Consider the following 14,323-nt stretch of genomic DNA (forward strand, 5'->3'; position numbering starts at 1 on the left):
CACATATAGTAGGGCCAGATGGCTCCGCCCGGACACACATAGTAGGCCCAGGTGACTCTGTCCTGACACACACAGTAGGCCCAGATGGCTCTGTCTGGACACACACAGTAGGCCCAGATGGCTCTGACTGTCTTGATACACACAGTAGGCAGCAGATTTTTCTGACAATTACTCATTTTTTCTACTCAAAAGGAGACATTTGAGGACCAAGAATTGATGAGCCACTAATCCATTTTGGAGAGTCAAAAAAAACATGGCAGACAGGAGACTAGCTTCCCATTTAGCATGGATGGTGATCACATAACCAGTGACTTACAGAGACCAACATCTACTCACCAACCACTGTCTCGAGGAGCCCAGGGAATGCCTGTAAGGAGCCTAGCAGTTCACAGTTGGCGGTCATTTCACAAAGGACATGGAGAAGCCTAATTGTGGTCAGGGCTTCCTGCAAAGAAAAGTACATGCGCCTTTTAATTTAACCGCCGTGACTGTTTCCCATGCTCACCACCCAAGGGCTCACTGCGCAGCCCAGGGAAGCTGGTGTTTGCTCTACTTCGAGAAAGGGAAGGAAGAGCACTCTGAGAAGGCATCCATGTTCAACAGACCCAGAGACAATCCCGCTGCCAACAGCAGACGACTGCCCGCCACCATGAAGGTGGGATTAAGTATCCTCTGCAGCACAGAAAGCTGAGCCAGGACAGGCTATTATTCAAACACAGGCAGATACAGGCTGGCAATCATAGCTGTCTTTTACAAGGTTTCCCACCGTGCAAGGCCCATCAGAAAGCTACAAATGTCTTGTCCACAGGGGTGAGCTCCATCCACTGTGGAGGCGGAATGAACTCTGCCTGGAAGAAGAGGCATCACTCTTGGGTAAATATGCACTAGGGATTACACAGGCAATATTTTGGTTAGTCTGAAAAGACAATCTTACTTGACAATGTAAATTTGTCCAGCTACTCAACAATCCATCACTCTACAGACAGGCTCCCAAGCAAAGAAGCCTTGTGCCTGGGCTGGGGTCCTGGGAGTATGAGGCAGCCCCAGCCACAAAGCCTGACCCTGACAGCAGCCCCAAGGCTGATGATGCAACACCATCCAAGCTTGTCGACCATCTCCAACAGCAAATGGAGGAGACACCATCTTTTCTTATTCTACATCTTTGCCGAGTGGCTGGTACCAGAATAAGTCAATGTATTGTTCCAATCTTGAAATCATGAAATCCATCCCAAAGAGGCATGTGTGAGTGTTTGTGTGTGTGTGTGTGTGTGTGTGTGTGTGTGTGTGTGTGTGTGACAACTATACCTCTTATGAGTCTCCAATGTAAAACACAATTAAACAATTTTTAAGATTGGTTGTTTTGTGTTTTTGTATCTCACTGTGTGGGTACAAATTGGGATGAATTGTGTTTGGCTGAACAAAGTGGCCTGGACAAACCAAAATGATACCCAGGCCTGACCCTCCGTCACTGACACCCTCCAGCCATGGGGCACAAGGAGAGGCTCTGCCAAGCTGGCAATGCTGAGCACGGGAGGCAAGGAGACAATGTGCGCAGCCACAATGCTTATTCAGGGTGGACGCTAAGAACAAGGGCTTCCCTCTTTGACTTCTGTTCTCTCTAACAGACACAAGGACCCTCCCCAGGGCATCAGAGAGCTGTGGGGGCCAGAGATGTGGAGCTCCTTGCTTGAATAAAGACTGAGACCCAGAGGTTCTGGTTACCCCCAGAAACATGTGAATTTTCAGGCTTCCCTTTGGGAATGTTGGATATGAGAGAGAGCCCAAGGACACGAGGGACCAAGCAGAGGTTCCAATGGAGAGCACGGCACTTGCCTTTCATACACAGAAAGCAGAACTGAGAAAAGAATGAAGCCAGAAACTAGACCGATGGATAAGGACACCTACAGAGCACAATGTTCAGAACTCCTGAAAAGCTCCCCAGGAACGTCGAACCCACTTCCCTCACCTGGGAGACCACCTCATCTGACACCTCATTTTATGGATGAGGACAAAGAGAACCAGAGAAAGGAAGTGACCCATCCAAGGTCACACAGCCTTTATGTGGCAAAGCTGAGTTGAATCCATGCCTTCTGACTGGGGAAGCAGGGCCAGGGCCAGATGGGGAATAGGAAGAGGAGAGATCCTAAGAGCATAGATACTCCTCTGGCACTCCCTCCCTATTGTGAAGGTGATAGGACCCACAGCTTCTCATTCTTCCAAACACGGCCCACGGAGTGACTGTGGCTTCTAATTTCTCAGCTGTCCTGAATGATTCCAAGTAGGGACAGTGACCAAGCAAGGCCTTGAGCTTGCTTGCTTCTTTCCTTGCTTCCCTGCCTCCCTTCTTTCCTTCCTTCCTTCCTTCTTTCTCTCTAATCATATGGGGGAGTCATCCCAAGACCAGGGCAGCCTGGGGCAGTGCAGAGCTCCTCCTATTGGACAACACAGGCATCCACAGTCCCTCTCCAGACACAGGCCCCCAGCCTCCTGCCAGGTCTTCCTGCCTCCACCTTCTCCCCTCCCTCCAAACCGTTCTTCCTACCCCTGCCAGAACCTCCTTACTTACACAGACCCCGCTCCTCTGCAGTCATTCAATTCCTTTGCCATCTAGGCCACCCACAGCCTCCCCACTGTCCCAGCAACCTCTTCAGGGCAGGAACAATACCTCTATGAATGCCCTCCTTGTGTAATAATGTTAACTGTCACTATGGGTGGGGACAGCTTATCCCTCTGCTAGATGGCCTACCCTTTTAGGAACTGAAACTAGTGCCTAGTAAATGTTCCTCCAGTGGCATGATGGATGGATAGACAGATGGATGGATGGACAGATGGCTATACGGATAGATAGATGGATGAATGGATGGATGGACAGATGGATAAACAGATGGATGGATAGATGGATGGACAGATAAATGAACAGATAATTGGATGGATGGATAGATGATGGATGAATGGATGGATGGACTGATGGATAAACAGATGGATGGATAGATGGATGGACAGGTGTCTATATGGATAGAAAGAAGACAGATGGACAGATGGACAGATAGATGGATGGAAAGATGGACAGATGGCTATATGGACAGATAGATGATGGATGGATGGATGGATGGATGGATAGATGGATGGATAGATGAACAGATGGCTATATGGATAGATAGATGATGGATGGATGGATAGATGGATGGATAGATAGATGATGTTTGGATGAATGGATGGATATATGGATGTAAAGGGGTGGCTAATAAACAAAGCAAACTGGACATCTTTCCACGCAGAGGGAAGTGTGAGCTCACAGTGATCACTGAAGGATTCAAGTACATTCACAGACTACGTTGGAAAGGGCCCTGCCAGGTTCAGCTGAGCAGGTTGGGAGACTTGGCCCCGGTCACGTCAGCCATGAACAGCAGAGCACAGACTGGAACTCTGCCCCACTGGCTTTCAACCAAGGCTCTAGCCCCTGTACCATGCAGCCTTCACATGGAGTCCTCATCAGACCCATTATTCAGACAAAGAAAGTAGATGATAGGCCCTCTTCAAAAGAAACAAATTTCATAAAAAGAGGTTTTCCTTGATTCTTTTTTATCTGCTTCATTGGTGCCTATTAAAAATTTTAACCTCCCCATCATTTCCCCAGGATCCTCCCCCTCCCCCACCAAGAGAGCCAACCATATGTTTTTTTAAAGACCTTGGTTTGAAGGCAGGAGGGGGAAGGATAGGAAGACAGAGGGCCTGGTGCTCAACTCCTGGAGAAGGAAGAGAGAATGATCTGTGAGCTGATCGGCTGAAGTCGGCATCATTTGTATTGTGTAGAAAACTTTGGGTGAGTGGCCTTCAAAGGAGGAAAGCTGGCCGGTAATGGAGGTACAGGGAGAGCATGGAAAGCCAGGAGGGAGCCCAGGCTGCTCAGACTCCTCAACCCAGTGAGTGGGGAGGGAGGGGGCGGGCAGGGCAAGAATGTCTGCTGGTGCTGGAGTGGGGATGATCAGGATTATTCTTTTATCCATGAGCATGGTGCCAGGCACAGGAGATGGAGTGGCAAAATGATGAACAATTCTACTAGAGGAGGAGGCAGCAGGTGGAGAACATGCAGCTTCTCAACAAACATAAATAAATGCCACAGAATTTGGGGAGAGAGAGAGCATCTGCCTCCAAAGGAATCGGCCAAGACCTCCCTGTGGAGGCGGCAAGGCAGACACGAGGAAACCTGCTGCTGAAGGAAGATTCTGGGTTGGCTGAGAGAGCAGGGGGAGGGACAGGGGCCAGAAAGTTGGCGTGACAACTTTATAGCTTGGATACTTTGGAGACCATCTCAGTCCAAGCCGAGATTTTAGGGAGCAGCACACTGAGACCCAGAGAGCAGAAATGACCCAGTGAATGAGAGAAGTGGTGCACTTGTGGGCAATAGGGAGGCCCAGTGTGAGACATCCCTCTGCACGGAGAAGGTGGAGGAGATGGAGGGGCCCAGAGGGAGGGAGCATCTCTGTGAATATTACAGATCCTGGTATGAGGAAGAGCAGGAGGCAGGGAGGAGAGCCCAGGCACCACAGCTCATGGTGCAAGTTTCTCCTGCCCCTGCTGCTTCCCAGCCCCAGACCCGAAGAAAGGGATCATCCAGCAAAACTGAAAGGGAGAAGGAAGTAAAAAGGAGAGATGCAGTTGTTTCTGAAATAGGCATTGAGGAAGAAAAGGAGAAGCCACAGGAGAACTCAGAGATTTAGAGGAAGGACGTCCTTTCTGATGGTGGCGAGGGGAGATAACGGCCCCCACAAGATTTGAGGGAAGATTTCAGGTCACTACCAAGAAGGACTTTCTAACAATTGGAATGTCCTGCAATGGAATGTACTGCCTCCTAAGGCAGTGAGTTTCCCATCACTAGAGGTATTCATGCAGAAGCCAGTCCCATTGTAGGGACTTGGGCATCCACCCTTGTGGCAGTGGCATCTCAAGTCCTTTCTAAGCTGGAGATTGTGGTGCTCTAATATTAGCAGTGGGCAAAATGGGAGAGGGGGGTCAGGGCCAGGAGAATAGGAAAGGGTGGCACTGGTTGGCACTGAGGGACAGTGTCACAGAAGTGAACACAAGTGGGTAGCACCAGATCCAAGCTGGTGCCTTGAGCTTGACCTGGGCAACACCCTCCCTTCTTCCCTCCCAGGGCTTTCTGTATCCTGACCTCATCATTATCATGTCCAGCTGAGGCAAGCTTCAGCACAGACTTGCATTTTTCTTGGAAATTGCTTGCAACCAATTCAGCATGCCTTAGAAACGCAGCCAGCTCCTCTCTGGTCAGTGGCTTGTCCCCTATGAGCTTGGCTATCATGAGATCGAGGAACGCAACCCTAAAAAACATAAGGGAAGGAAGGAAGATTGTGTAAAGGGTCATGAGAGCTCTGGGTGGTTAGGGCTGAAGACACTGGAGAATTCCGGGTGCAAAAAGGGTAACCTCATTTTACAATTTCTTGTCTGAACCAACAAAGCTGCAGTTGGCAAATCCAATCACCTGACCCAGCGGCAGGAGCAGCAGTGGGCATAAAGGTGGGTCTGAGCCCAGAGGCCCCAGTGGTCTGAGGGCTGCCGTAACTCATAGCTCACTCCCTGCAGTTAAGCTGGCCCCTCTGCCAGGGCACTACTCTAGCTGGGAGGGCCCAGGGTCACCTTCCACCAAGAGCCTTCCCCAATGCCTTTGTAGGTGGCCTTACAGAAAATTAACAAGTATTCCCACCTGACAACCTCTTTTTCTTCAAAAGAAACATGAAGTAAACAGAGGACAATCCATTCCCAAGTCAAGTCAAACAGGGACCAATGGCTAGTGAGTGTTCAGGAACTCAGAATTAAATCTGGGGCTGTAAGTCCCACCCATGAGGTCCCAGAAATGGACACAATACTCTGATATAGCCTTAGCAGGGCAGAGGACCCTGGGCCTATCACTGAAGCCCCGGACCTCAGCAAAGAGGTCAACTGCTATGGAATTCTGACTCTGGAAAGGAAATCCTTTCCCTTCCTGGAGCCTCAGCTTCCCCTATAAATGCAGGCTAACAGTCCTTGCCCTCCTCCCCTTATACCAGCCTGAATGATGAGAAGGACATGAGATTGAGGTCCAGAGAAGGAAGTGGCCCAGACAGGATTCAAACCCAGGTCCTCAGACTCAAAACCTATCCCTCTTTCTACCACAGGATGATTTCTCTGTCTTCTCTGGGTAGGCTGTGGGTGAGAAGTCCCAGGAGCGCTCTTATTTTAGGGCTTGTCACTGCCTTTTGAGTGTCCTCTTTATGCCTATCATTTCCCAGTGTGCTCCCCCAGCCAAGAGGATGGAGGGATGTGGAGCATGGAGAGGTACGCTCCCCTCCCGCAGAACACTCATTTGCAGCAAAGAAAAATAATCATGAAAAAGCAGGAAGCTGGGAGATGAGGGAGAGGCCTATGGAAGAGCCCTTGAGACCCTTTGACGCTCTGCCCCATGTGACCCCCAAACCAGCCGGCTTCCCCATGCAGAAGAAACCTCCACCTGGTAAACTCCCTGACTCTCTGTTGCCAAAACTGAGAACTTCCCCTCATTTGTACCCTGCCAATTTCACTGGAAGAGGAGAATTAAAAAAAAAATAATTACTTGTTAAATTATCAAGTATTTCTTATTGTCTAGCCCTTTGGACACCCCCTCCCCATGAGCAAAGAAACAAAAACCAACCAGCCAACAAGCCTTGTAACAAATGAGCCTCACTGAGGAGAACAAATTCCAGAACGTGGCTCTTCTCGAGTGGCAAGCACACCCTCTCTCTCCTGCCCGGGTCACATGACTCTTCAGTCCTCTGGAATCCTTGGCGGTCACTCATTAAACACAGGTCTCTGCTCCTCTAAGATGCTCTGTTCTGAAGATGTGGCTGCTGCCTTCTACATCATCTGCCCCCCACTCCAGCTCTGCTCACCTCACTCGGCATCCATATACAGACATCCTCCCAGATTCCTATGGAACCTTTATCATTTCCTGCACTCCCTGCCTTCTTCAGAGTCCATCACAAAAGGGCTGCTCCCAGGGCCTCTTCCTCTTTCTTTGATCTCTCTGGGTGCAGGCCTAGCGGAGGTATCACCAAGTAAAAGGATGTTCATAGTTAATAACCTCAGGGTCAGTTGCAAACTGCTTTCCAGAACAGATGGCCAATCCAGAGCTCTCCCCACCACACATTAGTTAGGCCCCTCCAGCTTTCCGTGCTTCCCTTGGGGGGCAATTTGCTGGTCTGATGGGTGAGAGGTAGAAGGTTTCTCTGGTTATTAGAGATTTGGAGCATTTTTTCACGTGGCTGATGATGGCTTGGACTCTTCTGTTGAGGTTGCCTGTCCACACCCTTGGCCCATTTATCAGTCCAGGAATGACAGACAGCCTCTTTGGTGTAGAGACTCCATCGTGAGTAAAGTTTACTCCCTCCTCCGCTACCACGCCAGAAATTGTGCCCAGGAAGAATCCCCCCTCTTCTTTCCCAGGACACCATGCTCCACATCCTTCCCTCCTCTTGGCCAGGCTATTGGCCACCCTCCTTGCCACAGTAGGGGTATAGTAGGGGAATTCTCTGTCACTCTCACTCCTCCAGTTCTGGTTCAGGAGCCATGATCCACGATCAAGTCAACACTGCCATGACTCCTGAATGAGCAGTGTCCTTCTGGGCCCCAAGGGCCCTACTCCTCATCTCTGTCATCTTCCTGATGCTCCCTCTTTTCCTCCAGTGCTGAAGGGGATAGGGATAGTCTCCATTGCCACCATCACTATCAAGTGCCCACTCTAAGCAAGGCTCTGAAGAGGTAAAGGACTCAGGAGAAGAGTTGCACTTGTTCACTAAGACATCAACATGGGGCAATGAGAAGAGTGGAGTGAGAACTGAGGGGATCACAGCCTGGAGGCTGCAGGGGTGTAACCAGAATGGCCTTTGTTTTCTTTGAGTAATTCAGTGAGCCTTACTGGGTGCTAAGCCCCAGGCCCAAACCCCATCAGGTGTTAACTTAATCTATGTGGATGTGAACCTCCCAGGGTCCTAAGGGGAGGGGCCAACTCAACAACCAATCACCAGAGCCTGAGCTCTGGTGATTCAGATGATGTTTGATGATGTCTGAAGCCCTATAAGAAGGGAGGACAGAGCCATTTGTGTGGGGCTCTGGAGATGGTGTTGATGAGGAGACTCTGGGCAGCTGTAGCTAAGGAGCCCTCCAGCTTGTAAACCTGGATGCTGAGACTTTGTTGAACTCTGGTAACTATGTGTTGGGATTTGAATCAGACAGAGTCTGTCTGTTGATGTTTGTAATTTGTTTGCATTTTGTTTTGAAGTTCAGGGTGCTGGATTTTTCCCCTGAACTAGCTGAATGATATTTGAATGCTGAATTAAAAGTAAGCTTGTCAACCCCTTCACCTTGCTTTCCTTAATTAAGCAGATCAAAAGAACCTGTGCTGTTGGCAGCTTTCTGGGTGCTGGCTGTGGGTGAATCTTATACCCCTACAGACACTGCTAGCTGGAGTGTTAAAATATATGGTGTAGTTGGCAGGATCTGGCTTTAACAAGGAAGCATGGTGTGTTGGGGTACTGGGTTGGTTGAATGTTTCCCAGTTTTTGGATTGCCCTTTGTACTTGGAGTGGCTATGGTTCCATGCAGCCTCAGGAGCAACAAAGTCCTGAAGGAAAACAGGCCGGTGGAAGTGCTGGGCGTGGTTTCCCAGGGGCCCAGAGCAGGAGTTAATCCCTTCTTCCCAGGACTTAAGCTGATAAGCCTGGCCCTGGAGGACTGTGCTGAAAGGGTGAATGTCTTCAGATTATATTATATATGGAGTTTTGAAACAGGAGTGGAGAATGGCCTTCCTACAGATTTGGCAGGAGGGGCTGGTGAGGAGAAAGAAGAAGCAGACAGCGGCTGCCAAAATATTGATCCAAGAGACTGCCTGCATGAGAACTTTGGAAAGGTGAGAGCAGTGAGCTGCTTTCCAGCTGACTTTGGTGAGGTGAGCACAAAGATGGGGAACCACCTACATCCGGATTCCAGAAGAAGCCAGATGAGGCCAGCTGGAGTTGGAACCCAGGAGCCTGATGTCCAGCCCTGGGGCAAGATGGAAACTTTGCAGCAAGGCACTGAGTCTGCCTTTTTGGTCCCTTCAGCTTGGGCTGCTTGGGATCCAGGAGGGAGGCATGGATTTGTTTTTGTTGGGGTGGGGGAAGTGCCTTGGACCCCCAGGGACCCCACCCTGTTGGCTTTATTGCCCAGCGGACCCTCAGGACTTGGAACCGGGGACTGGAACTTAATGGGGAGAACAGACCCTAAAAGAACTTTGTTTGGACCCTTTCTTTAAAATTGGGACTTTGGGTGCCACGTGGAAGCCTGCAACGGCAGTTTGGGGAGGAGACATCCCCAAGAGAACTCTATTTGTTTGTCTGTTTGCTTTAGGACTTTACTAACTAAAGCATGCCCATGCCTCAGGGTACTGGGAAAAAGCCTTCGATGGCAGTGTGCTGCTGAAGAAGCACTTTATTTGGACACTTTATGAGCTTAAGACATTAACTTGCTTTGACCTAGGGGTGGGCATTTGAATAGTTAGCAATTATTTTGGGAATGATTGATTGAAGAAATTATCTTGCTGGGACCTAGGGGTGGGTCACATTTGAATTGTAAACCAATATTTAGGAATGTCACTGAATGATATGTTTTGCTTTATTATGAATGATATGTTTTAGTTTCCTTTGTAATTGGATCACAATGTATGTTCTAGGATACATGGCTGATTAGATTATGTATCCTAGAACAAGGGGTGGAGTGTAACCAGAATGGCCTTTGTTTTCTTTGAGTAATTCAGTGAGCCTTACTAGGTGCTAAGCCCCAGGCCCAAACCCCATCAGGTGTTAACTTAATCTATGTGGATGTGAACCTCCCAGGGTCCTAAGGGGAGGGGCCAACTCAACAACCAATCACCAGAGCCTGAGCTCTGGTGATTCAGATGATGTTTGATGATATCTGAAGCCCTATAAGAAGGGAGGACAGAGCCATTTGTGTGGGGCTCTGGAGCTGGTGTTGATGAGGAGACTCTGGGCAGCTGTAGCTAAGGAGTCCTCCAGCTTGTAAACCCGGATGCTGAGACTTTGTTGAACTCTGGTAACTGTGTATTGGGATTTGAATCAGACAGAGTCTGTCTGTTGATGTTTGTAATTTGTTTGCATTTTGTTTTGAAGTTCAGGGTGCTGGATTTTTCCCCTGAACTAACTGAATGATATTTGAATGCTGAATTAAAAGTAAGCTTGTCAACCCCTTCACCTTGCTTTCCTTAATTAAGCAGATCAAAAGAACCTGTGCTGTTGGCAGCTTTCTGGGTGCTGGCTGTGAGTGAATCTTATACCCCTACAGAAGCTGCTAGCTGGATTGTTAAAACAAGGGGCTGCATAGCAGAGAGTGGGGGGAATGACAATAGACTGTGACCATGAAATTGGAGGAGATGCATGTTGGCGTGGCATGACTCCCTCTATGTGTGGCTGAGGTGGAGAGGAGAAATAGGCCACGGGAACCACACATAGGATGAGCTTCTGTGAGGTCAGGGCATTGAAGGAAGTATCTGTAAGACTGTGAACCAGGCCCTAACTTGGGGGAGCCTGGCAGGGCCCAACAAACTTTGCGTCCCTCAGCATGGCCCTAGAAGGCCCAAGTTCACCTCCAGGCCATCATAAGTCCCTGAAGAAAGCCCTCAGTGAAGGCTTTTATCTTTTCATAAATCAAAAGAGCAGGAGTATAGCATGGCTCCTACCTTAACCCTCTAGGGACCAAATTTCAAATATACCCCCTATGGAAAGAGATGGCAGGACACTGTTAAGACAGATGCCAGTGGGCTTGCAGCAACACTTATGCAGCCCCAGAACAAGAGGAGGCTAGAGCCCTGGGAAGGATTGTCCCACCCAAGCATCTCAAAAGAGCTCCCTCCTTCCACGGCTAAAACCTTTACTTTTCACTTGTCTAGCTTTTGGTTAGAATTTTGTAGCTGGAGACTGAAAAGCATGCAGGTCCTTGAAAAGGGTCTCAGCAGAAGCATGGCAGATGAGGCATGGATGTCTTTATGGTTATCTTTATAAATGTCCTTCAAGAGGCCTGCAGGAGACCCTGTCTTCCAAAGACCAGGTTTGCTGGGTGCAGAGGGCAAGCTCCGCAGTGCTAACAGAGACCACCCACAAACATGTGGAAGGACTGTGGCCGCACTAGGTGGGGGAGCAGGCATCCTGCCATTCAACCACAGACCCTAATGATGAGCAGCATGCTCATCCCCAGAAGGCTGTCCGCCGAAGACAACACCAATCCGCAGGGCTAAGAAGAGTCTGCGGAAGCAGGAAAACATGGTATGGTCCTGCCACAAAGACTGTCAGGGCCCAAAGAGCAGTGCCAGGCATCGAGGTGGTGACAGAGAGAAGCAAGGGCTGGCCACATCTTTTTGAGCTCTGGGTTGTCTGTCAGAGAATGAGCTTTGCATTGCAAATGCTCCAAATAAAGCTGTTTCTGCAGGAGCTGCTAACAGAGAAATAAAGAGGGACCAGGATAGAGACAGCCCTTCCAGCGGTGGGCGCCAGAGAGTTAACACAACCAGTAAATGAGCCTGGCTAGCTGCTACCAGTAACACCACCAGGACTCTGGATGAAGGAGTAACGCTGAGGGTAGAAGGAGTGCAGATAGAGCCCCAGGGTCCAAGTGTGCCAACAGGAGACCAATAAGGTTGATGCAGATTCCTAGGGAATTCTAGAGGGAATGTGGGGACAACAGGCCAGGCCACACTCACTCTTCTTCATTGGCCACGGTAACTGATGACCTAGATTTTCAGCAAATTGTCTGACAGAGAATCTCATGCCAAGGAGGGTGATCCACCCAGAGATGGAAAGTTTCAGAATGTCCTGCCTGGCTTGAGTCTAACTTCGTGGGTGTGAAAAGCGTTTTGCGATTATCTTTGTAGAGTTCCTTGGCTTGTCTTGGCAGGGATTCCCAAGCATTTTATCTTGTTGGCAGGTATTTTAAATGGAATTTCTCTATTTCTCCCTGCTGAACTTGTTGGAAACATATAGAAGTGCAGGTGATGTGTGTAGGTTTATTTGCCAAAGTTGTTATTTCAACTAGTTTTTTAGTTGATTCTCTAGGATTCTTTAGGTGTACCATCATATCATCTGCAAAGAGTGATAGCTGTTACCTCATTGCCTATTTTAATTCATTTAATTTATTTTTCTTTTCTTATTGCTAAAGCTAACATTTCTAGAACAATACTGAGTAATGGGGGTGATAATGCGCATCTTTGCTTTATCCCTGATCTTACTGGGAAGGCTTCTAGCTTATCCCCATTACAGATAACACTTGCTGATGGTTTTAGATACTATTTATCATTTTAAGAAAAGCTCCATTGATTCTTATGCATTCTAGTGTTTTTAAGAGGAACAGTGTTGTACTTTGACAAAAGCCTTTTCTGAATGTATTAACATAATCAAATTATTTTTCTTGTTTTTATTGTTGATATGGTCAACTATGCTGATAGTTTTCCTAATATTGAACCAGTCCTGCATTCCTGGTATAAATCCCACCTGCTCACAGTGTATTATCCGGTGATATGTTGCTCTAATCTCCTTGCTACTATTTTATTTAAAATTTTTGTATCAATATTCATTAGGAAAATTGGGTCTATATTTTTCTTTCTCGGTTTGGGCTCTTCCTGGTTTAGGTATCAACACAATACTTGTGTTGTAAAAGGAATTTAGCAGGGTTCCTTCTTTGCCTACTTTCCCAAAAAGTGTATATGGTATTGGAATTAATTATTCTTTAAATCAGGGCTGTCCAACCTTGGGTTTTTATTGAAACAATAGACAATATATTTCAATTTGCCATTTTTGTGAGAGTTCTGCAGTAGCTCAGCTTCCTTTACTAAAGCATTTATATGTAAATTTCTATGCTTCTAGGCAGGCCTCATTTTGGACAGCCCTGCTTTAAATGTTTGGTAGAATTCACTTGTGAAGCCATCTGGCCCCAGAGGAATTCACTGATGGCTTGTTCAATTTCTTTTTCTAAAATAGGGTTATTTAGGTTTTCTATTTTCTCTTCTGTTAATCTGGGCAATTTAGCATGTCAGCCTTCAAGCAGCTCTCTAGACATGATTCACCAACCCTAACTCTGGACGTCAGCACTGGCCATCCTCCATGCTCAAAACATCCTCCCTCCTTACGTCTGCCCTGGAGACCCCTAGCTCCCTTCAAGGCCCACATCAGGTACTACCTTCTACATGAAACCTTTCCTGATCTCCCAAGATATGGACTATTCCCTGTCTCTTTCCCCTTTCTCTGTCTTTCTCTTCCTTTCTCCCTGTGTCTCTGCCTCTCTGTGTCTCTGTTTCTGTATGTCTGTCCGTCTCTCTCTGTCTCTCTCTGTCTCTGTCTTTCTTTCTCCCTGTCTGGTTCTTTGCCTCTCTGTGTCTGTTTCTCTGCCTCTGTGTGTGTCTCTTGTTTCTCTCTTTGTCTCTGTCTCTCTTCCGCCTCCCTCTCACACTCACTCTCTCTCATAGACGTTAGAGCAGTTGACATGCCCTTCTTTGTGTGCACGGTGTTTCCCCCCCGCAGAAGGCCAGCTATGTGAGGGCAGAGGCTATGCTGTGTCATCCTTGTGTGGCCAGCACCTTGCACACAGTAGGGCTTTGTGTGGCCAGCACCTTGCACACAGTAGGGCTTTGTGTGGCCAGCACCTCCCATAGCAACTGACACACAGTACAGGCTAAAATGTACTGAATTTACTAGTAACATTAAGAAGGAAATTTCTCCATTTTTCAAAGCATCCACAGAGCTATTATCTTTGATCACAACCAACTTCACTCTTCTTCTGTCTCTCCAGAATAAACTCTCTAAAAAAATAAGAGGATTAAAATCACGGAATCCTGGGCTTGAATCAGGTTCTAGCAATCATTATGGATGTGACCTTGGGCAAGTGACTCTCTCTGGACCTCAGTTTCCTCACCTGTAAAGTAAGAGGTGGACTGGAAGACCCCGCCCTGCCACCAGCAGCCATCAGTCCCTCAAACACTGTGTCCCAATGTAGTGACAATCTGCTAGCAGCTACTGTGGCTGTGTAAGACCAACAACAGCCAGCACACAGAAAGCTGCCAACACAGGTTCTTTGATCTGCTTTCCTTAGGAAAGCAACTTTAAGGGGTTAACAATCTCAGTTTAATCAAAATACATGTATCATTCACTTAGTTCAGGGGGAAAAGATCAGCTCCCCGAACTTCAAAGCAAATACAAACAGAAATTACAGACATCAACAGAACAGACCTTGTCTGATCCAAATCACAACTTAT

At 48.0% G+C, this 14,323-nt stretch overlaps 1 protein-coding gene across 2 annotated transcripts in view; it reads right to left on the reverse strand.

The window, feature by feature from the left end:
• ATXN10 (ataxin 10) overlaps positions 1 to 14,323 on the reverse strand; it is a 92,961-nt gene that overhangs the window by 34,170 nt on the left and 44,468 nt on the right. For both annotated transcript variants that reach the window (XM_036759150.1, XM_036759151.1), the window contains exons 7-8: positions 5,174 to 5,339; positions 337 to 445 (exon numbers count right to left, since the gene is read on the reverse strand). In XM_036759150.1, coding sequence (XP_036615045.1) covers positions 337 to 445; positions 5,174 to 5,339 — 275 coding nt within the window. The remainder of the gene's footprint in view (positions 1 to 336; positions 446 to 5,173; positions 5,340 to 14,323) is intronic.

Source organism: Trichosurus vulpecula, chromosome 5 (genome assembly GCF_011100635.1).
Source record: "Trichosurus vulpecula isolate mTriVul1 chromosome 5, mTriVul1.pri, whole genome shotgun sequence".
NCBI classification, from domain to species: Eukaryota; Metazoa; Chordata; class Mammalia; order Diprotodontia; family Phalangeridae; genus Trichosurus; species Trichosurus vulpecula.